This window comes from Anabrus simplex, chromosome 1 (genome assembly GCF_040414725.1).
Source record: "Anabrus simplex isolate iqAnaSimp1 chromosome 1, ASM4041472v1, whole genome shotgun sequence".
In the NCBI taxonomy this organism is placed as follows: Eukaryota; Metazoa; Arthropoda; class Insecta; order Orthoptera; family Tettigoniidae; genus Anabrus; species Anabrus simplex.
The window spans coordinates 983,555,590-983,578,578 of record NC_090265.1 but is presented as its reverse complement, the minus strand read 5'-3'; the positions used below and the strand labels follow the sequence as shown (position 1 = coordinate 983,578,578).

At 37.7% G+C, this 22,989-nt stretch overlaps 1 protein-coding gene across 2 annotated transcripts in view; it reads left to right on the top strand.

The window, feature by feature from the left end:
* EMC1 (ER membrane protein complex subunit 1) overlaps nucleotides 1-22,989 on the top strand; it is a 219,765-nt gene that overhangs the window by 51,812 nt on the left and 144,964 nt on the right. For both annotated transcript variants that reach the window (XM_067148931.2, XM_067148925.2), the window contains exon 6: nucleotides 19,367-19,565. In XM_067148931.2, coding sequence (XP_067005032.2) covers nucleotides 19,367-19,565 — 199 coding nt within the window. The remainder of the gene's footprint in view (nucleotides 1-19,366; nucleotides 19,566-22,989) is intronic.

The window sequence follows — 22,989 nt, the reverse complement described above, 5'->3', positions numbered from 1 at the left end:
TACCATCCATGTCTTTATTAAGTTGTACAATGTGGTATTGTGAGGATCTGGTATATCTGCAGAAACTGTCTTACCAATATCAGAGATTTTTCTTAATTTACAACTATCTCGAATTCAAATCAGTAAGTGTATATGAGGTAAACCTCACTTCTGGAACTCAACTGTATATAAGAAAGTTTGAACTTCAGCAAAAATTTGCTTTTGATTAATTAAATGTAAGAGTTCCTTATTTTAGCTTGAAAAATGCAAACATTGGTCTATTGTTTGCATTTTCATAAGGGTGAATGCTAGTAGTAATTTCTGGCCATGTTGGGTTGAAGGTAAAAGTAATGAGGAGGTCTGGTTTACCAAATTTTCTCACAATTGCCGTTGCATCCTGATAATTTTGCAACATATTTTGTGGACTGCCAATGAAGGTAGAGTGCAAAATAACAATATGACCAGCTCTTAATCTTTCATTCTCAGTTCCAACATGTAAAGCATCAGCAAGACCGACTTAAGTATCATCTCCTTCTATTCGACAATAATAGTAAACTCTCAGTTGTTGAGTAAGTTCACCAGCATTTAGTAAAGAGGTGAAATTTCCTGCAGAAGGACAACCTTGAATCGACAGTCTGTACAGAATATATTCACACAGTGTCATATTTTGTTTAACGTTCATCTTGCGATTCCTTCTTGTTGGTAGTGAAATATGCCACCCTGTTTCTCCGCAAGGCCAGATTAAAACGTAGTTAAGGGATCACAGTGCATATTGTCAACATCAATTTCTTTTAAAATTCCCTGATTAGAAAATACCGCTTTATGGCAGTGTGAAGCCGAACCAATTTCATTTGTTTCAAAAATGCCATATTTACTCGCATATTAGATCCCTTTTCCCCCCACTTTTACAGCCAAGAAAGTAAAGGGGCTGGGGTCCAACATGCGGTAACTTCAAAATTTGTGCAGTGAACACATGACTTCTAGGCTATAAAGTGCTATAAATTATACATGTAAACATTCTACCCTGTTCTTTAACAAATCTATGAATGCATTTGAGTTATACTGGCTATTTTCGTTGAAAGGCAGTATTTCTAAATGTAAAATGTCAATAAATGGTGAACACAAATTTTAGACCTATATATAAAGTAAATATAATCCGTTTCAGTTACTCATATCACATCATTCGTTTAATCTCATTAATTCCTCTGATGCGGTCAACATCAGGAAGGGCATATGGTCATAAAAACTCGCTACGAAATTTCATCTTGCTTCATACTCTACCCCATAGAGAAAAGGGTTAAGGTTATCGTATTATATTATGCAATATTGATACAAAATAACTCAATGGCCAGTCATTTATCTCTTGTCAGTTTAGCAGCAGGCCTACCGCTCAGTAAACCTGATCACTGCTTTCATTTTAATTGTCTTACGCTGCTAACTTCCCTGCTACCGGCGTGTCGTAATTCCACATGACGTTTTCTTCACTGCCATCTTGTCAGCCATGCACTGCAATCGAGACCGAGAGCATTCGAGGTCCTGTCTGTTTGAACCTTTTTAAAGTAGTTTAATTTCCGACTATAGAGTCCAAACTGTGTGAAGCTATTCCAAAATAGTTTCTGGAGATGGTCTCTGATATTCCCAGCTGGTGTATATGTAGCAGAAGCCACTCCTCCTGAATAAAGCCATGTTGTTGAAAGCGTGCCAAACCAAGAGCTGATAACTAACGTATGTTACGAGTTGTATTTTCGAACGTAATACATAGTGACTGGAGGCATTCTTTTGATAACTGCAGCTGTTGAAATCCAGATCCTTATTTTTAAGTATATTTCATGCTTGTTCTCTACATTTATCAGATCAGGATTTACCTAGACAGCTGTAAATGAGATAAAAGAGACCGCGTTGTTTAGGTTAGGTATGGTATCACCCAGATAGTGCCAAAAGTTCTACAATGGAAAGAAAAATAAATAACAGGAAAGTTTGCTACATTTATGAATATCTACATGTGTGGCGGTAATGGGTTTTATTATCATAATGTTTAATTTCGTACGTTCGTTATCTCCTGTTTTTTCATAATATTTAATTTCGTACATTCGTTATCTCCTGTTTTTTTTTTTTTTTTTGCTAACGCATACCCTAGTGCGTTTTGTTTGGCGTCTCTGAAAATCGTTGAAAGTAAGTGGGGGCATAAATAATCAGTAACATTTGGTAGGTACGTTGGCGAGTAAAACAATTGTGATTGGATGGTTTTTATCATGTTTTAAACCTACTTCTCTCCCAAAAACCCTATATTGGCCTGAGTTACGAGATATTAAATGATCACTTTGTTAATGATCTCACCTGCCTATCTTAATAGGCCTACCAACAACCGTGAATATTTCTTAACTAAAGTAAACTCATTTCCTCATCCTGTGGTGGTGCAGCTCTTTTTTAGACAGGCCCCCCCAGTGGAAGGGAGTTGCATGTACCATTTTTACCCCAAATCAGCCTTCCTGCCGTTCGTAAATCTCTGGCAATACGGTACTGGAAATCGAACTCAGGTTCCCGAGAATGGCAGCTACAGTAATTGTGCTAACCATTACGTTGGAGGAGATTCTTAACTACAAAACACGGGCATATATACATGACTGATGTGTGCTTGCAATGCGCGGGTCGGACACGAAACTATTCACCTATTTGTGTGATGTCATCAGAGCTGCAGTAGGGCTACGCTACTGAGGCAGACATTTCTTAACTACGAAACCCAGAGGTACTGCATGACTTTGACGCGTGTTTTCATTGCGTGGAATGTATGGACAAAACTATTCACAAATTTGTGTGATGTTATCAGAGCTGCATAAGGCTTCTAGCCACTTTGAAGCGTAATCGTTCTTCTCTGACAAATTGTGTTGGGGGTCTCGTATACAAGATTAATTTTTTTTCCCTTTCTTTCGTCTCGAAAAGCCAAGGGGTGTCTATTACGCGAGGGGGTCTAATACACAAGTAAATACGGTAGCTGTAATCTTTGAGCAGGGTGGAATTTTTGTAACGTCTAGGATCTTCTTGGGGTTCATGTAAAATCTTATAAAAAATCTTAATGGTTGACGTATTTCTCTTAAAGCCAATTCATTTTCTACATATATTTTGGAATGCACTGTCTTATATAATTGATAATTGAATGTAGGGGTTATGTGTTGCAAAATACTTCATTTAAAATATGAAGTGTGCCCTTCCTGATGCAAGAATTTGCTGGATTTGATTAGCTTCTGAAAGTCTGATATGTACAACTGACCGTAACAAATGCTGTTTATAGTTTTGGAATATAAGAAAGCAATCTGATGATGAACATTTCCAGAAATTTGAGAACAGTAGCGCAGTAACATGGGCACCGAATGAAACGAAGGATGTAGAATTGTTGTATTGCCAAATATTTTTTCTAAAATTCATTTAGATATCATCTCCAGTGAATGATTGTTTCAGCTGGTCAAGTATTTTATATTCCGGCAGATCAATTTTACCATTACAACAGCAAAGGCCAAAATAACCAAGTGTAGTTTTCTCACCAGAGAAATACAATGCTGAACAATGTTTACATTAATTTGTCTATGACCCAACACTGTATGGCATAATATCTGAAATTGTTTCTGAAATGGCAGATCTATATTGTATTTTAAAAGTGTCTTAATCTTTTCTACGATTCCTCATCATTTTGCATCTATTTTGCGTCCGTATGGCCGTTCACTGTTCTTTTTCATCGAACTGGTTTTATTTACGGTAGCACTGCTCTCCAAATTAATTTTGTATTTAACACTATAGTGTCCTGCATTAAGGGTGCTGCTAAACAATAAATGGCAAATAATATTTCCATTTCCATAATCAACAGCATGGTTAGTCTCATCATGTACTCTAAACAAATAATCAATTAACAATTGGTTTATACAATGAAGTTCAACATGACCTGTGTATTCACCGTCCAGAGATATGAGACTTTCATTCTCGCATTGGTTTTTTGAGGGGAGGACGATGAGACTGATCGCCAGTAATAAAATCCTTATTATCCCAGTCGGAAACAATTTTTGCAACAGTGTGCAAACGCAGCTTACGATGATCTTCGTTTTGATATAAACTACTTAACTGCTCTAAATAAGCTCTTTCCATCACCTAGTATAGGTACATTCCTTTGGGTTTCCATTACAGTAAATTAGGTGGACAGTGTTTGTGTCAGAGAAATGAGAGGGAAGAGACCAGTAGAAAGTCCGATGTCAAATGAGAAGATGTAGAGGAACAGAAACTCTACTCTGACAGAAAGAAATGGCGAGCGCTTGTACACCACACCCTGTAAACTGGAGCTGGAATATGATCCATCACCTAGTATAGGTACAGTCCTTCAGGTTTCCATGACAGTAAATTAGGTGGACAGTGTTTGTGACAGAGAAGTGAGAGTGAAGAGACCAGTAGGAAGTCCATTGTCAAAATGAATTTTTGTGTAGTCAACGTGAAATACTCTCCACAAACCACGAGTCCACGACTGACAACTCATTTATATAGGCCTCAGCAAGAAGACGTCATACTAGGCGACGCATGCGTGTGTCCTTTAGAATTCATGTCATGTGGGTGACGGTGCACCAGCAGGTGGGCAAGCGGATTATCAAATCAGAATGCTACAATTTTCTTTAATAATATAAAAATATCCGGCAGTAAATCTTTATGCTTCTAAGGACACTCTGTAAATCTACAGGCCAAGAGCTTTCGGCAGGATGCTTTACGATGGCAATCGGTTCAGCCGTTCTCTCAAAATCGATGTAACAGAAATCAGCCTAGTGTTTTGATTCATGACTGAGAAATGATACAGTGAATGCAGAAATTTTCCCAGGGAACTGGAATGTTTATCATAGGGACAGGATAGGAGTGGTAGGAAGGGGAGCATTCGTTCTGGTGAAAGAAGAATTTGTAAGCTACGAAAAAGATATCAAACATGAAATTCTAGGCATAAAGTTCATCTCTAATGATAATAGGCAACTTGATGTTTTTGGAGTGTACAGACCTGAAAAGAGTGACGCAGATGCTGATTTGGAATTATTTGACGAGATAATCAGCTATTTGGGAAACGATATGAAAAGGAATGTGATTGTAGTGGGTGATCTCAATTTACCAAATGTCAATTGGGAACATAATGCGAACAACAGGAAGCATGACCAGCAGATAGCAAATAGGTTAATCTGGGAAGGACAGCTGATTCAGAAAGTGATGGAACCACCTATAGGGAAGAATATTCTGGATATGGTGTTGGTAAAACCAGATGAGCTCTATAGATAAATTTAAGTAATACCTAGATGGTATTAGTGATCACAAAGCTGTTTTTGTGATAGTTAAAAATAAATATGATAGAAAGGAAGGTCATAGAAGTAGGACTATTAGCAGTACCATATGGCTGATAAGACAGGCATGAGGGAGTTCTTTAAAAGTAATTATAATCTGTGGAAAACAGTAAATTAAAATGTAAACAGACTGTGGAATGGGTTTAAAGCAATTGTTCAAGAATGTGAAAAGAGGTATGTACCTTTAAAGGTGGTATAGAATGGTAAAGAACTGCTGTATTATAACAGAGAAGTAACGAGACTTAAAAGGAGGTGCAGGTTGGGAAAGAAATAGAAACAGGTGTAGAAGTAAGGAGAAATTGAAGGGACTCACTGCGAAATCGAATCTAGCGAAGAAATCGGCTAAGGATAACACGATGACAAGCATAATTGGAAGTCATACAAATTTTCATGAAAAATGAAGTGTGTGTATAGATGCTTTAAGGCAGAAACCGGTCCCAAGAAGGACAGTCCAGGAATAATTAATGAACAAGGGGAGTGTGTGTGCAATGATCTACAGAAGGCCACAGCATTCAATCAGCAGTATTTAATGATTGTTGGTTACAAGGATAATATTCAGATAGAGAAGGTGACTATTACTAATGAAGTATTGAAATGTACCTACAATAACATTTACAATAAGATACAAAAGTTGATAACTAGAAAAGCAGCTGGAATTAATAAGATTTCTGGGGATATACTACAACAGGTTTGGATATAATACCCTATCTGAAGTACTTATTTGATTACTGTTTGCATACAGGCACTATACTAAATTAATGAAGAGTTGCTATAGTAGCCCTGCGTATGAAGGAAAGAGTGATAAACATAAAGTTAAAAATTACAGGCCATTCAGTTTGACATGTGTTACATGTAAGCTTTGGGAAAGTATTATATCTGATGATATTAGATATGTTTGCAAACCTAATAAACTGGTTCGATAGAAGGCAGTTAGGGTTTAGGAAGGGTTATTCCACCGAAGCTTAACTTAGATGATTCCAGCAAGATATAGCAGATATTTTAAATTTGGGAGGTCAAATGGACTGTATCGCAATTGACCTATCTAAGGCACTTGATAGGGTAGATCATAGGAGGTTACTGCCAAAAAGAAGTACAATTGGTTTAGACAAAAGACTGACTGAATGGGTGGCTACGTTTCTGAAAAATTTAACTTGGAGAATTAGAGTAGGTGAAGCATTCTGATCCTGTAATCATTAAGAGGGGAATTCTTCAAGGCAGTATTACTGGTGCTTTATGTTTTGTGATACATATAAATTATATGAGTAAAGAACTGGAATCAGAAATAAGGCTTTTGTTTTGCATATGATATGCTGTATAGAGTATAGAGTGCTGTGGCCTCATTTAGTTTTTTACTTCTTATCTTTAAATCATTAGAAACTGAGTCCAACCATCGTCGTCTTGGCCTACCTCTACTTCTCTTACCCTCCATAACAGTGTTGTGAGATGGACAGCATGCGATGGTATGATGATTAACGAGGTTAAAAGGCAGGTTGTGAGTTTCACTAATAGAAAAAATCCTCTCAGTTTTAATTACTGTGTTGATGTGGTGAAAGTTCCTTATAAGGATCACTGTAAGTACCTAGATGTTGCTATTGTATAACAAAATATCTTCATTGGGGTAATCACATACACAGGATTGTAAATAAAGGGTACATATCTCTGCACAAGGTTATGGAGGTATTTAGGGATTTTAGTAAGGATGTAAAGGAAAGGGCATATAGGTAAGTTCCTGTTAAGATCCAAAGTAGAGTGTCATTCCAGTGTATAGGCCCCTCACCAGGTTTACTTGATTCGAGAACTGGTAAAAATCCAAAGGAAAGCAGCTCGATTTGTTCTGGGCGATTTCGGACACAGTACATTTAAAAAAATATTATTCTTGTATAACTGTTTGGCTCTTCAGTTTGCCGAAACTGTCTTAGACTAAATATATTCATAAACAAATTGAAAGGCAGATCATACGGTAACAGTATTACACCGGCAAAATAAATAGCTTAATTAAAATAGAATGGCATGTTTCATTCTTGAAAGAACATCATCAGATTTAGAAATAAAAATTTGTTTATACAGATACATACATACATTATCGTTATAGACTGTTATGCCTTTCAGCGTTCAGTCTGCAAGCCTCTGTGAATTTACTAAATGTTGCCACAATTCTCTATTTGTAACTAGTGCTGTGGCCTCATTTAGTTTTATACCTCTTATCTTTAAATCATTAGAAACTGAGTCCAACCATCGTCGTCTTGGCCTACCTCTACTTCTCTTACCCTCCATAACAGAGTCCATTATTCTCCTAGGTAACCTATCCTCCGCCATTCGTCTCACATGACCCCACCACCGAAGCCGGTTTATGCGTACAGCTTCATCCATCGAGTTCATTCCTAAATTAGCCTTTAGCTCCTTATTCCGAGTACCCTGCTGCCATTTATCCCACCTGTATGTACCAGCAATCATTCTTGCTACTTTCATGTCTGTTACTTCTAATTTATGAATAAGATATCCTGAGTCCACCCAGCTTTCGCTCCCTTAAAGCAAAGTTGATCTGAAAACAGAATGTTGTAAAGATAGTTTCGTCTGGGAGCTGACTTCCTTCTTACAGAATACTGTTGATCACAGCTGCGAGCTCACTTCATTAGCTTTACTACACCTTGATTCAATCTCGCTATATTACCATCCTGGGAGAACACACAACCTAAATACTTGAAATTATCGACCTGTTCTAGCTCTGTATTGCCAATCTGACATTCAGTTCTGTTGAATTTCTTACCTACTGACATCAGTTTAGTCTTCAAAAGGCTAATTTTCATACCATACTCATTAAACCTATTTTCAAGTTCCAAGATATTAGACTGCTGGCTTTCGGCACAATGTGCCATTAAGACCAAGTCGTCAGCATAGGCCAGACTGCTCATTACATTTCCACCTAACTGAATCCCTACCTGCCATTTTATACCTTTCAGCAGATGATCCATGTAAACTACGAACAGCAAAGGTGAAAGATTACAGCCTTGTCTAATCCCTGAACCAAGAACTCATTCTACCATCAGTAATCACTGAAGCCCAATTATAAACATAAATCCCCAATATGGCGAACATCTTTTCCCTCGGTACCCTGTCATATGCTTTCTCTAGATCTACGAAACATGAACACAGCTGCCTATTCCTCTCGTAGCATTTTTCAGTTACCTGGCGCATACTGAAAATCTGATCCTGACAGCCTCTCTGTGGTCAAAAACCACACCAGTTTTCATCAAACTTTCTGTCAACCACTGATCGCACCCTTCCTTCCAAGATGCCAGTGAATACTTTGCCTGGTATACTAATCAATGAGATACCTCGGTAGTTCTTGCATCATTCCTGTTCCCTTGCTTATAGATAGGTGCAATTACTGCTTTTGTCCAATCTCAAGGTACCTTACCAACACTCCATGCTAATCTTACTACTCTATGAAGCCATTTCATCCTTGCCTTCCCACTATACTTCACCATTTCAGGTCTAATTTCATCTATTCGTGCTGCTTTATGACAATGGAGTTTATTTACCATCCTTTCCACTTCTTCAAGCGTAATTTCATCAACGTCATTTTCCTCCTCCCCATGAGCTTGGCTGTTCGCAACACCACCAGGAAGATTTCCTTTTATGTTGAGAAGATGATCAAAATATTCCCTCCACCTCTCCAGTGATTCCCTGGGAATGAGTTCATCTGAATTACATGTAATAAATATCATTTTTGGTCCGTATTGATGATATTGATATTGATGATATTTGATTGAAATAACTTACTGTTATTATTTCAATCATCTGAATTACTCAAAACACTGTTCATTTCCTTTTTTCCTCCCTTCCTAAGGATTCTTTATTACTCTCCAGAAAGGTTTCCCCTCTGCTTGACCTAGCCTTTCCCGGTTATTACCAAAATCTTCCCACGACTTATTTATGGATTCAACAACCATTTGTTTTGCTCTGTTTCTTTCATCTACGCACAAATCTCTGTATGCCTCGGCCCTTGTTTGGAGCCATTTGTGATAAGCCTTCTTGTTACGTTTACAAGCTGCTCTCACTTCATCATTCCACCAAGATGTTCACCTTTTCCCATCTTTACACACAGTTGTTCCTAGGCATTCCGTTGCTGTTTCTACTACAGCATCCCTGTATTCCACCCTTTCAGTATCTGTATCCTGAACCTGCTTACTATCTACTGGTCCAAACTTCTCAATAATCATATCTATGTACTTCTGTCTAATTTACTCGTCCTGGAGATTTTCTACCCTTATTCGTTTGTAGATAGATTTTACTTTCTCTACCCTAGGGCTAGAGATACTTAGTTCACTATAGATTAGATAGTGGTCTGTATCATCGAAAAATCCTTGGAAAACTCGTACATTCCTAAAAGATTTCCTGAATTTGAAGTCGGGGAAGATATAGTCGATTATGGATCTGGTACCCCTAGCTCCCATAGCCTTATGCTTGAAGAATGTATTTGTAACTGCTAAACTCATACTAGCACAGAAGTCCAGCAAACGCTTCCCATTCCCATTAGCTTCCATATCTTCCCCACATTTACAAATCACCCTTTCGTATCCTTCAGTTCTGTTTCCAACTCTCGCATTGAAATCGCCCATTAGCACTATTCCATCCTTACTGTTGACCCTGACCACTATGTCACTCAATGCTTCATAAAACTTGTCAACTTCATCCTCATCTGCACCCTCACATGGTGAATACACTGAGACAATTCTCCTCCTAATTCCTCCAACCAACAAATCTACCCACATCATTCGCTCATTTACGTGCGTAACAGAAACTATGTTGCGTGCAATGGTATTCCTGATAAACAGCCCTACCCCATACTCTGCCCTTCCCTTTCTAACACCCATCAAGTACACTTCATAATTTCCTGTCTCCTCCTCGTTATCTCCCCTTACCTGAATATCACTTACTCCTAGCACATCCAGATGCATCCTCTTTGCTGATTCAGCCAGTTCTACTTTCTTTCTTCCATAAGCCCCATTAATATTGATAGCTCCCCATCGAATTCCATTTCATTCACCAAGTTGTTTCCAAGGAATCCCTCGCCTGTCAAATGGGAGTGGGACTCCGTTACTCCCATAGGTCCAAGGCTTGCTTCAAATGTTCTGAGCTCGGTAAATTCATAAAGCAGGATGCTACCCTATTTGTACATAGTCCAAGTGAGGATCTCTCCTCTAACGGGTTATGGACCAGCGGTAGATTGTATAGTCCTGGCTGCCTGAGCACAAGAAGGGCCATGACTCAGAATATGTCCGAGATGCCCACTCCCATTCCATAACAACTGGTATACCGCCATTCCATAACAACTGGTATACCGACTCACAGGACCACTTACTAGGCCACTCAGCCGTTGTCCAGAGTTCACAAACTAGGACATGGCTACAGTAACCCACATGAACCAAGGCTCTTTGTTTATTTCTGTTTAAATACTTAGGAACTTGAAATCTGGAGCTGATCATTCCTAAGAATGTTGGCATTATGTACTCCAGAATTATCATGCATGATTACTGCCTTTTCTCTAAGTTGCCTCGTGAGGAATCACACATGGTACCATCAAGTGGTTACGGATCCTTTGGTAATGATGAGATCATTTTTCTTGTCAAGACTTTTGCCTCTCCACGCTATAACAGATACAGCTTCATAAGCAGCGATAGATTGTACAGTTGTTGAATGAAATCACTCCCTTCGTCTTCTTCAGACGTCCATCTAAACAATATCATGCGAAACTGAATTCATCCCGAGAACAGCACAGGACACCAGTGCAGATGATCTGCCCAGAAGCTGCTATAGGGCCACCTGTAGTGCTCCTGTTGTAACTTGGCAGTTTTTAGATCTTGTAGACACACAAAACAATCCTTCCCTTTGGGTTGTTTTCCTCTGGCAGCCTGTGCAGGGTACCTGCCAATACTTCCAGTCTCTTGGAAATGCTCCCACACAGACCAGATCATATTCTGAGTAACCCCCAGCATTCTGGCAATGTATCACTGCTGCTGGTTCATCACCAAGCCTTGGTGCTCGATGTTGGGCGATGATGAAACAGACCAATGGATCTCAGTCAGTGCTTTAATCTGGAGCTCAGTTTATCGCTGCGCTGCTCGCTGCTATCCTCGCCACATTGATGGTCTCAAACATGTTTGTTTTTTGAGCCAGGCACATCGCCAGATCTCCTATAACTTGGACTGTGATTGGTTCTTTCAAGGTCATCTGCTCTCCCACTCTTCCTCTCTTCGCACTCAATACAGATATTTTGTGATCAGTTGTTATCTGAACCTGTCTTTGAATTAAATGCTATTTGGAACCAGCGGCATGTGGATCATCATAAGAGGTTCAAATCGGATAAATGGAGTGGCGAGATGATGGGCGGCCAATAGACCTCGTTCTCCATTCTATGGTGTTTAAAAGTGAATGTTTCTATTTGTTTTTATTTTATTGTTAACTACTCTTTTATTCTGTTGAAACTATACCACAGCATCGACAAATGACCCACATTGGACTACAGCCATATGGGACCAAACACCATGTTGGTGGAAGGTATGGGACCTTTTTGGTCAAGATTCAAATGCCACCTCATCTGGGAAAAAAAGAAAGAGAATCCAAACTGGTGGGTGAACAAATGCCCTTCGGACCGGATGAGGATCGACCGCACATCCCTCCATTCCTGTAACACAACATCCAGCCTCCCAGGGCCGCAGTGCATTTGTGGCATAAATAAATAAGTTCCGAGACTAACTGATAGGCATAACAGAATGGAGGAAACTAGGATGCATTTAACAACGGCAAATGATAATAGCAGCAGAAATTTTTTGTTTAACAAATACAATTCCTCTTGTTAAAACACACACATCAAATATAACCTTGAATAATACAAATGCTGTTCATGTCGTACGAATTAAACAAACAAAATTGGAGGTATAACTCGGTTCCATTTAAAATTCCACATTCGATTGATCGTTCTTTTGTTTCTGGACCCTGTGATAAGAACACCGATTCTTTGACCACTAATTTGAAATATACCCTAATACATGTATTTGTTTGTAAATGCGATGATTTATCATTAACGTATTTCTTCTATATTGGAAGAAAACAAATTACACTCCTGACTTCTGGAGACAACACTGAGTGGTCGCCTAATGGACTAATAAAATCTTAAAATAACGCCAAATAGTACAACACACATGGTCACGAGAACCAGATGTTGGGTCCGGCATCGAACCCACATCGCACTGAACCAAAAGAAACCAAGCCACGGGGCAGAACCCGCTCTCGAAGTCTGACATACACGCACACGAATAAAATAACTATCAAAGAACACCGTACAATGAAATATAGGCACACAATACACAAATCCTCTGAAAAACATTAAATAAACAAAAGAAGATGAATGGCTGTGTTTCATGGGAGATTTGTGTGTGATGAAAATCCTGGGTTTGTAGCGTTCCAGTAAAACATAATCCCCTACCTAATTGAATATAATGTAGTTGGGAAAATACAAATGCAAATTTATTTTGTGAACAGCAGGGTATCGTTACTTTTTATAACAAGGTTTGACATATTTATTCTGCTCTGCAGAGCAGTCCTTGGTCAAGGAGCGATCCCTCCTTCAAACATAAATCACTTGACATTGGGTCCCGCCTCATCTCAAAAGACCAGCAACCCCTCTCTTTAAATAACACAAATCTACTTTAAAAGCAAAGCATTCTGCAGCCTCGGAAAAATATTGTGGTAAATCACAATTTCAGTCACAATTAAATACATTCATATATATGTACTCTGCACATATGCCTATCTTGTATCAAGTCAAACCTCTATTTATCCTTATATTTCCTCAGAATTTAATCATGAATGACCTGGGTTGACAACTTACTGAACACACAGAACTTACACGCAACACATCAAATAGATTATTAACGTGGCCGTTATTTTCAGTCTATAGAAATATTATCCTCTTCAGAAAAGGAAAATCCCTATCTAAGTTGGGAGGAGATGTAGTCGAGCCCCAGTCATGTCAAACATCACACAGAATAATCCAGCCAATTCTCTATACTATGATCATGCAAATTTTCTTTGAAACCAAAGTGTATTGCTATCCCATCGATTAACACATCAGCAAAGGCATATAGATGGCTCTGTCGTGATGCATTATGGTTATTAAGTAATGTCCCAAATATAAAGAAAAGAGAAAAGAAAAAATATATATAACCCGTTGGAAATCGTGAGACCAAATAACACTTTATCCTTATTTCTAAAACACACTAAATCTTTAGGTTATCTTAATCTTTAATCCATGCTCATGCTCATGCATTACTCTCACTTTGAATTATATATACTTTATCCTACTCCAAAGTTTCCTTCCCCATCTAAATTATCTTTACTCAAGAAATACATTGACCGACTCAAAGTTGCTCCCTAGTTTCAAAACAAACTCATTTTTATTTTTACAAGCCTATCCTTCGTTATTTACATATTTACAAGAAAATTAAACCCCACATTTACAATACTACATAATATTTCAAATCATTGTACTAATCGCCATGTTGGGATGTCCATGGTTCGAGCCTCAAAGAGGCCCCTGGTGGATGTTTACACCTGCATGATATTGGCACAGATTACTGGTTCGAAGTATCCTCTTACGATCACCGTCTGCACCTCCATGGTCTCGAGTTTGAATCCATTGGAACTGGCTAGTACAAACGACGTTCCATTAACCACGTCTTCCTTCGACGCTGTTTATAAAAATCACCTTTACAGTGAAATCTATTTATATTTTCTCCGACACTGTTTATAAAAATTAACTTTCTCTCTCAGCACTGTTTATTGAGAGCTAGCTACCTCGCGTCTTAATATCGCAATACTCAGTCTCCACTGTATTATGTCGTAACAATCGTCCTATAACCGCTTGAATTTTCGCATCATTTCCACATCACTGGGATTTTTACACTTGTACGTAACCAGCATGCGTACCACTTATATATTTAGCACAAAATTGTTTCTTCTACTGTGTTACAACACAATTCTATTTTCACTCCCGCACAAAGGAAATTTTAGGCATAGATATCAAGGATAATTTAATAAAAAACCACCTATTCAGTGCTTTCCACGTTTAATGTGGTTATTATCTACATGATTTTATGTAGACTTATTTGGTCAGGTACATGTTTCACCCATTATTTTGGGCATCTTCAGCCTGTAAACAACCTTTAGGTCCCAAACCTTGACCTAAAGGTTGTTTGCGACGCAGTTTGACTAACTCTGAATCTTTATAACCCTTTATAATTTTGTCAGAGGTCTAAAATGCTCAAGTATGATTTACCGATCGTTCACTTAGTAAGTAATGCAATTATCTCGAAATATCCAGTCTCAAACCAAGTTAACAAGTTGGCACTCGTATTTCGGCCATTTTTAGTGGGCGGGGTTATTAGAATTTGTCTTCCTTCCTCATTCTTTTCTTAGCTAGCATTCTCTCTCCAGGGATTTTTGAAGCTACGAAGTGCTTGAGTCGGCGCCACCAAGTCGAGGCTCTTGCACAATCTGACGCAACCTAACTTCCATACGGACAAAGAAAGCTAGAAAATGCCTCAATTCCCTCAGTCAGTTACCGATACAATTACATATATTACTGATACGGGTATACTATTGACTGTGTTTATCTATCTTTGTGTATTTTAAAATTTGAATTAAATATATGATTTTACTATGTCAGTGCCTCATTCAGTTTTATTACATTTTACTCTTTTTAATTTTAGAGGAAAATAAGGCATTGCGAATTAGATCTGCTGATTATTTTAAATTCATAATAGTTTTCCTCACCATTATAATTTTTCTAATCCTATCAATCAATACTGATCTGCATTTACATAGTTGCCCAGGTGGCAGATTCCCTATCTGTTGTTTTCCTAGCCTTTCCTTAAATTATTTCAAAGAAATAGGAAATTTATTGAACATCTTCCTTGGTAAGTTATTCCAATCCATTTTGTTTCATCTCGTATCATCGGGGGCCGATGACCTAGATGTTAGCCGATCATCAAACTATGGAATGAAGTGGCGAAAGAATGCGGAACGATTGTCAACTTTTTAAAATTTTTATTCTCGCTATTTAGAAAACCTCTTATCATTACAAGCATGAGATTTATATGAAGTACCTCGTGTTTCGTGAAAAGTTCGACAGTTATTTTTGTAAACTGTAAATACATTCTGTTCAGGAGGCCTAACTAAAGTCAAAATGAGGTACTCCATAACACCTTGTTTTACATTATTCAAAAGTACACTATTAAATTACAAAATAAAACATTTGCAACTTCATTCTTCAATCTATTGCCACAGTAGAAAAGCTCTGAAAACTCCAGGTCAGGCATTTTACACTTTTTATTACACATTCAGTACACCAAATTATTGTATGATACACGCGCCAACAAAACTGTGACTCATTAAAAAAATCCCTGAATTTATTCCACACCCCAAAAGCTTCACCTGGAGCTGCATTGTTCCTCTTTGACGGGGTAGCTCCTGGAAGTACGTCTTCATAGTCTTAAATGTTTAGCCCCTCTATATCTATAATCACATTATGCAAAATACAAACAGCCTTAACTATCAGATCTGCTGTTTTGAATTTTTTACTACAATTGAGAGCATCCAGCAGCGTGATCGCAGGACTGCTGGAGGGTGAAAGCTCCATGGTGAGCAGCCTGGTTATTGCCAGCAGCGAGGTGCAAGAGTGAGCATCCATGTGCCAGCAGCGAAGCTGCAGCATAAACGTACCCTAATGCACAAGTGACTTTAATAGCAACTGCTTCCCCCATTACCTACTTCAGTCCACACGATCAGACCAACCTTCGCACACAAATTTTGAATTGAGGCACTCATACCTTCAACTGACATGAACTTATCCCAAATTTCAGTATGGTAGGGGAGCCCTCTTTTCATGTAAACAGGACATGTTCTTGCCATAATAGTCCAACCCCAATCCCACTATGTATTCTTTCAATGTAGTTAAGAATATCTAAAGATGTGACCAGGTTTCTTTTGAGCAGTGTACAGTACTTTCAGCTGATCATGTTGGAGAGTGTGTGTGTTGTTTTTTTTTCCTCTCTCTTAAATGTCTAGGCTCTTGGATACAAGTCCATTGGCCATGATGATGATTATTTTTTGATCATTTTTTTGTGTGCACCTATTTTGGTCAAGGAGTTAGTTACTCCTTGTCTCAGAAGGAAAGTCATTTTGTGTGTGTGGCAGGGGGCTGGGGGTGGTAGTGATCGCATGTTATATAGTGTGTCATGATGAGAATGCAGTAGAGAGAGGGTGAAGCCCAGTGCCAGCGCATAACCTACTCCTGTTAAATAACACCAAGGGATCAGCTCAAGGCTTCACATCCCGATCCAACGGATGAATTACCATCAAGAACGTCATAAGCCCTAACTCTGTATGAGCACTGTAGAGAGCATTGGAATTGGACCTAGGCTTTTGGTACATATTCTAGTGATTATGAATTGCATACCATCACCTCTCCCACGTTGCCAGCCAACATTCTGATAGCGAAATTATTTCCACCAACGGGACTCGAACCCGTTTCACCACAGTTGCAGATCATAAAGACTTGACACCTTAATGATCGTGGCCTCTAGGCAGGTTAATCATATTGATCAATTTTTGCCCCTGTTTTAGCAGATAATTTTTCCTCCTTTCTTTCTTTGTTGATGAAAGCTAGATGCTTTTATTTTTGTCCTCATTCCATTCATTTTCAAGGGAGAACAGGGAAGAGAGCCTTCCAAGTGTACTGTAGTGGTATTACGTATTCTTATAATCTATTAACTTTATTTTCTATATTGGTGATTCGAATGATCACAAATATAAAGATAGGAACTTTCCACTTAATCAATACTATTGTTTATTATAAGGTACTTAAAATAAGCCTCCGTGGCTCAGACGGCTGCATGTCGGCCTCTCACCTATGGGTTCGCTGGTTCAAATCCTGGTCACTCCATGTGAGATTTGTGCTGGACAAAGTGGAGGTGGGACAGGCTTTTCTCCAGGTACTCTGGTTTTTCCTGTCATTTTTCATTCCAGCAACACACTCCATTATCATTTCATCTGTCAGTCATTAATCATTGCCCCAGAGAAGTGCGACAGGCCTCGGCAGCTGGCACAATTCCTATCCTCGCCGCAAGATAGGGGCTTCGTTCATTCCATTCCTGACCTGGTCAATGACTGGGAAACAGGTTGTAGGTTTTCATTCATTCATTTTTACATTGCAGTACCAGTTTCAACCCTACGTGTGGCTAATCTTCAGTTTGCTGAAGAACTTTAATCTTATTAAAAACAACATATAATATTAAAACACTACTTATACTAATTATAAATGACTAATGCTAAATTACAATGATGTGTTGTGGTATTAAAATATGCTTGAAAGAGTAGTTTGAAAGTCTAAAATGTTCACCAGTTCATTGTAATGTCACTGATCTTTATGTTTATTCATATACTCATTCATTTGATTGCAGTGTTACATTGTTGATACCCTTATTTTAAATTCTAAAACGTCTTAATGCTAAGTTAAAAGGTACTGTGTTTTGTAAAACCTGCGTCAGTGGAAAGTTTGGTAATGAACTGTCATACGTTTTGATAAGCTTGTACAATGAGACATGCGCGAGTCACGTGTTTTGAACAATAAATTTAAAATCATCTTATGGGTTGCTCAGGGTCAAGTTGTTTGGGTTTGATGTCCCATTAACTAAAGTGCGAATGTTCCCCTCTTCATAACTGCGATCTGTTGGACTGTGTCAGATTATCTAGGTAGAAGAAGGGAAAGGGTTTTACTGTTAGAGAATGTCTGTGGAGCATGTTATAAAATGTTGAATGTGCGTGTTACTTACTTGCTGTCTTGGCCTAACATTTGTGTGCTTGTCAGGAGCACGCCGAACACTGCTTCAAGTACGATAGACTGTTGCAGACTTGGAGGGGAGAGGTGGTGGGGCAAGGGAGAGGGCTTGGGGAAGGGTCGGAGTAGGAGGGGGCGTGTTCTGCGGAGACTCGGTTGTATGTTCTTGTTTCCGTTTATTGACTCTCTTTAAGTAAATGTTTTTTAAGTGAGGGATGGTGGCATTGAAAAGGATGTTTGTTTTTTTCTATTATTTCGTTAAGATTAAAATTTGGATCGGCATACTGATCCATATTGATATAGAATTTTTCCAATTCCTCCAATTCCTGTCCCATCATTGCCATAAGACCTATCTTTGTTGGTACGACATAACGCAAATAGCAAAAAAAAAAAAAATTAAAGTTCATAAATCCTGATGTAATTATTGTATTACACAATGTAAACTTCTTACTACTCATGAGTATTCTGTCGTATTATATCACACTCATTAAATTACATGAAATTTTGCTATTCATATTTGCTTTTGGTACATAGTCCTATTTAATAGTATTCTTCTGTGATATGAAAATCAAATAAAATGAACCTAAACCAGCCTACATTAAATGAAAACTGCCCTGAAGACGTTCGCACGCATAAAAGGTTAAACACATAATAATGTGCACACATATCTCCGAGGATCTACCTTATCGACGAATTAATGAATGATATGATGAATGAATGACATGAAATAACAAGGACACAAGATCATACTCAAGAAATAAAATAAATGAATCTCATAACATCTAACCTACAAAGCAAACTATAACTTACTTCAATAATTACTATGATTAGGTTATAATCAAATAAAAGGTAAATATCCTGTATTCTTCCTGTTTTGTTAGGTCATAATTCTTGTAGGGGAAGGCTTTGATGACTGTGTTTCCCTGAATCCACCTACTCAGGCCTAAAGATTTACTGTTTGATTATTACAGTTAAATATATGGAAAAAAATATTATATATGAGATTTGAATGTTGTAATACCTGAGTATATTTTTGCTATAATTTTGAAATGTTTAATGTAGAATTTTAGAATCACAATTCTCTTTTCTCCTGTTTCCAGTGGAATATGTAATTATATGTATTGTTTCATAGACCTTGGAAGTAGTCACATTAGAGGCTGGGGAGCAGTCAACTGATGTCATCGGAAAAGTAAAGTATCCTCTAACAGCATCATCTCTGGCCAGTGTAGATATAGCAAAAGCTGTCTGCTCTCCTAGGAAAGATAAAGGAATTGGCTGTAGAATTTTGCTGTCAAGTGAAGACCATGCTGTAGCCGTGTTGCATTTTCCAGGTATAACTTCCTCACTTGTAATTTTTTAGTGTTGTACATTATTAGATACCATAGTAAATAAAAACTTTAAAATCAAGCACTCTTTGTTTGAAGAAGCTAATTCCAGACCTCTTATATCTATACTGGAAATTTAAAATTGATTTTTTTCTTTTGGTAGTGACAAAATCTGTATAATGAAACTTTCATAACAGTGCTAGTGGTATTTATGCTACAGATATAAAATTGAAGTCTAAACACAGAATCAGTGAAGTGGCAGTGAGAAAACAATCCTCCTACACTGTCAGCATCATACCCGGCTGGCCTAGTCAGTACAGTAGTTTGTGCGAAAGGAATATAGTGGGATAAGGAAACACGTCGACACTACACATTTGGCTGTTGGTCTTTAGGCGGGGAACATGTCAAAATGTGAAAATAAAACATGTTTCATTCATAAAATAAAAAGCTGCATACTGGTTTTTATAACAATGGTGTGAGTGAAGTCTGGTGCTTCACACCATAGTTTTGAAATGTGTTGTGCAGTTCCGTGTTAAGCACGAGATTATGTGGGACCCTCAGAGCTATCTTAACTCGCCTGCTTTCTTCTTGAGGCTAGCTGAGACTAGGCTCAACCCATTCCTAGGCGACGTTATGCACAACCATTTTTCACAGATTTCATGTACATGACTTTCCATGCTATAGTTATTCATATATTATTCTTTCTTTCTTTCTTTCTTTGTTGTGCCCAATTAAAGAGCGTGTTTGAACTTGTTAGCTGGCCTGATGGTTTCCCCTTCTTTTTTCTTCTTCTCATCTTCCTCCTCTCAAAATCTCTTCATGAATTTGCTCTGGTTTTTCCATTCTTCTGTCTACTGCTTTCCAGTAGTGTTTTTAACTTTTTCTATAAATGTGTGATTTACAACCAGAATTCCAAAGACTTTCCATTTTTTTATGCCATTGTCTGTAGTGTTCGTTTCTTGTAAATAGTGCTCAATTTCTTCTAACCAATCGATTTTGACATCTTCAAAATGATTATAGTTAAGTCTTTTAGTAAATCTATTAGAGGTCCCATGCTGCTCCACAGCATTCGTAATAAATAGGTCAGGCAGCTCATCATATGCCTGTCGTCATATTTTTTCTTCCTGCCCATTTCATTTATTTCAGTTATTTTCAATGGTTTTATGAACATTTAATAATTTATCCATTCACACCCTCATGTTGTCTGTTTGGTAAAAATCTATTTATATATTTGCTTTTTTATCCTGCAGTTCTTGATGTAAAGCTTGGTATTGTGTCGTATAAGGCAATGGTATTTTCAATCGCAGTTCTTCTATATAGAATGGTTGTCTTGTAAGCTTATAGGTTAGTCTCAAAGGAGCATTTTTTTTTTTTTGCCAGACAGAGAACTTGTTTAAGATACTTGGCCTTCACTATTTCTAATGCAGCATCAAAGAAGTTAAGCACCCAGAAGGAGTGGTCCAATATTATCCCATTTTGTTACACATTCATACCATTGATGTGTGTGTAAATGATTAGATGTACAAGGATCTGTGATGTGTAGAATGCCCACCAGAGTGCATTTGTTATAGCACTGTCCTCTTGTTACCAGTCAACCACTGTGAGTAAGACAGTTAAGCAATACGTGCAGAGAGGACTACGTTCTACTCGTGATGCCTCGCAGATGCGTTGCACCCGTACAGTCGGTGTCATGGAGCTCTGCAGTCAAGGTCTTGCTCAGGTTCTTCTTACTACAAGAATTTATTGGGCTAATTGTATGCCTCAGCTAGCTAGGGTGTCTGAATGCCAGTTAAATGCCATTACGTATATCATCGTATCAGTTGACATCTGAAAATTATGATAAAATCAAATTGCTTCAAGAAACCTATGGGGCAACAGCTTACCAGATTGTGAATTTGATTTATCAAGTCATACCATCGAGTTTCATACTATGATGAATTTTATGCTTGACGTTATACTATTTGATATACCATATGGCCGCGTGTAATTATAATTGTCGTTTCTAGATTGTTTAGGCTTGAAATATTAATGTCATCTTATATACTGTATATGTTGATTGACACAATATCATTATATACTATCATGGATGATTCAGCTTATCTAAATTACGTTGAACCACAACTGAGTTATTCTGGATAGTAGTGTATTTATTCAAATAAAATCCCTAAATTATGCCTAGACGAAACCAAAGAGTTAAAATTAAGACAAAATATCTGCACATGAAACAATATAATTGAACTCAATTACTAATTTGAACCTATCACAATGTAATGCAGTGACTATCAGTTTTAATGACTTATCGAATTTTGATTGTTCTATTTATACGACACTGGTTCACAATTGATCATTATATAATTCGTTTCTTTCAATTACCATTAATGCAATGTGCCATCTTAATTAATGTTCACCAAGCTCAATAGCTGCAGTCGCTTAAGTGCGGCCAGTATCCAGTGTTCAGGAGATATTGGGTTCAAACCCCAATGTCGGCAGCCCTGAAGATGGTTTTCTGTGATTTCCCATTTTCACACCAGGCAAATGCGGGGGCTGTACCTTAATTAAGGCCATGGCCACTTCCTTCTCACTCCTTGCCCTTTCCTGTCCCATCGTCGCCATAAGACCTATCTGTGTTGGTGCGACATAACGCAAATAGCAAAAAAAAATTAATGTTCATAAATCCTGATGTAATTATTGTATTACACAATGTAAACTTCTTAATACTCATGAGTATTCTGTCGTATTATATCGCACTCATTAAATTACATGAAATTTTGCTATTCAGATTTGCTTTTGGTACATAGTCCTATTTAATAATGTTCTTCTGTGATATGAAAATCAAATAAAATGAACCTAAACCAGCCTACATTAAATGAAAACTGCCCTGAAGACGTTCGCATGCATAAAATGTTAAACACATAATTATGTGCACACATATCTCCGTGGATCTAGCTTATTGACGAATTAATGAATGATATGATGAATGAATGACATGTAATAACAACAAGGACACAAGATCACACTCAAGAAATAAAATAAATGAATCTCATAACATCTAACCTATGAAGCAAACTATAACTTACTTCAATAATTACTACAATTAGGTTATAATCAAATAAAAGATAAATATCCTCACAGGTAAGTGTGGTAACTACATAACTAATAATGAGATTACTCGCATTTTGTCTCAATATCAATCTTTTACATGTAAAATGTGTAGTGGTGATGTTCACTCACATAAAGATCTAACTTAGGAGGTAAATAACCCAACATTAAAATATCTGTAGCTTACAAGTTGAAATCACATCATCAGTTTGATGGATATAAGGTACTCTCAAACATGGATAGTAATTGAAAGTACACACGCTTATTACTTCTGTTTTGCACAAGATGAATACACCGTACAGGTTCGAGCGACACTCTTAATTATCCAAGA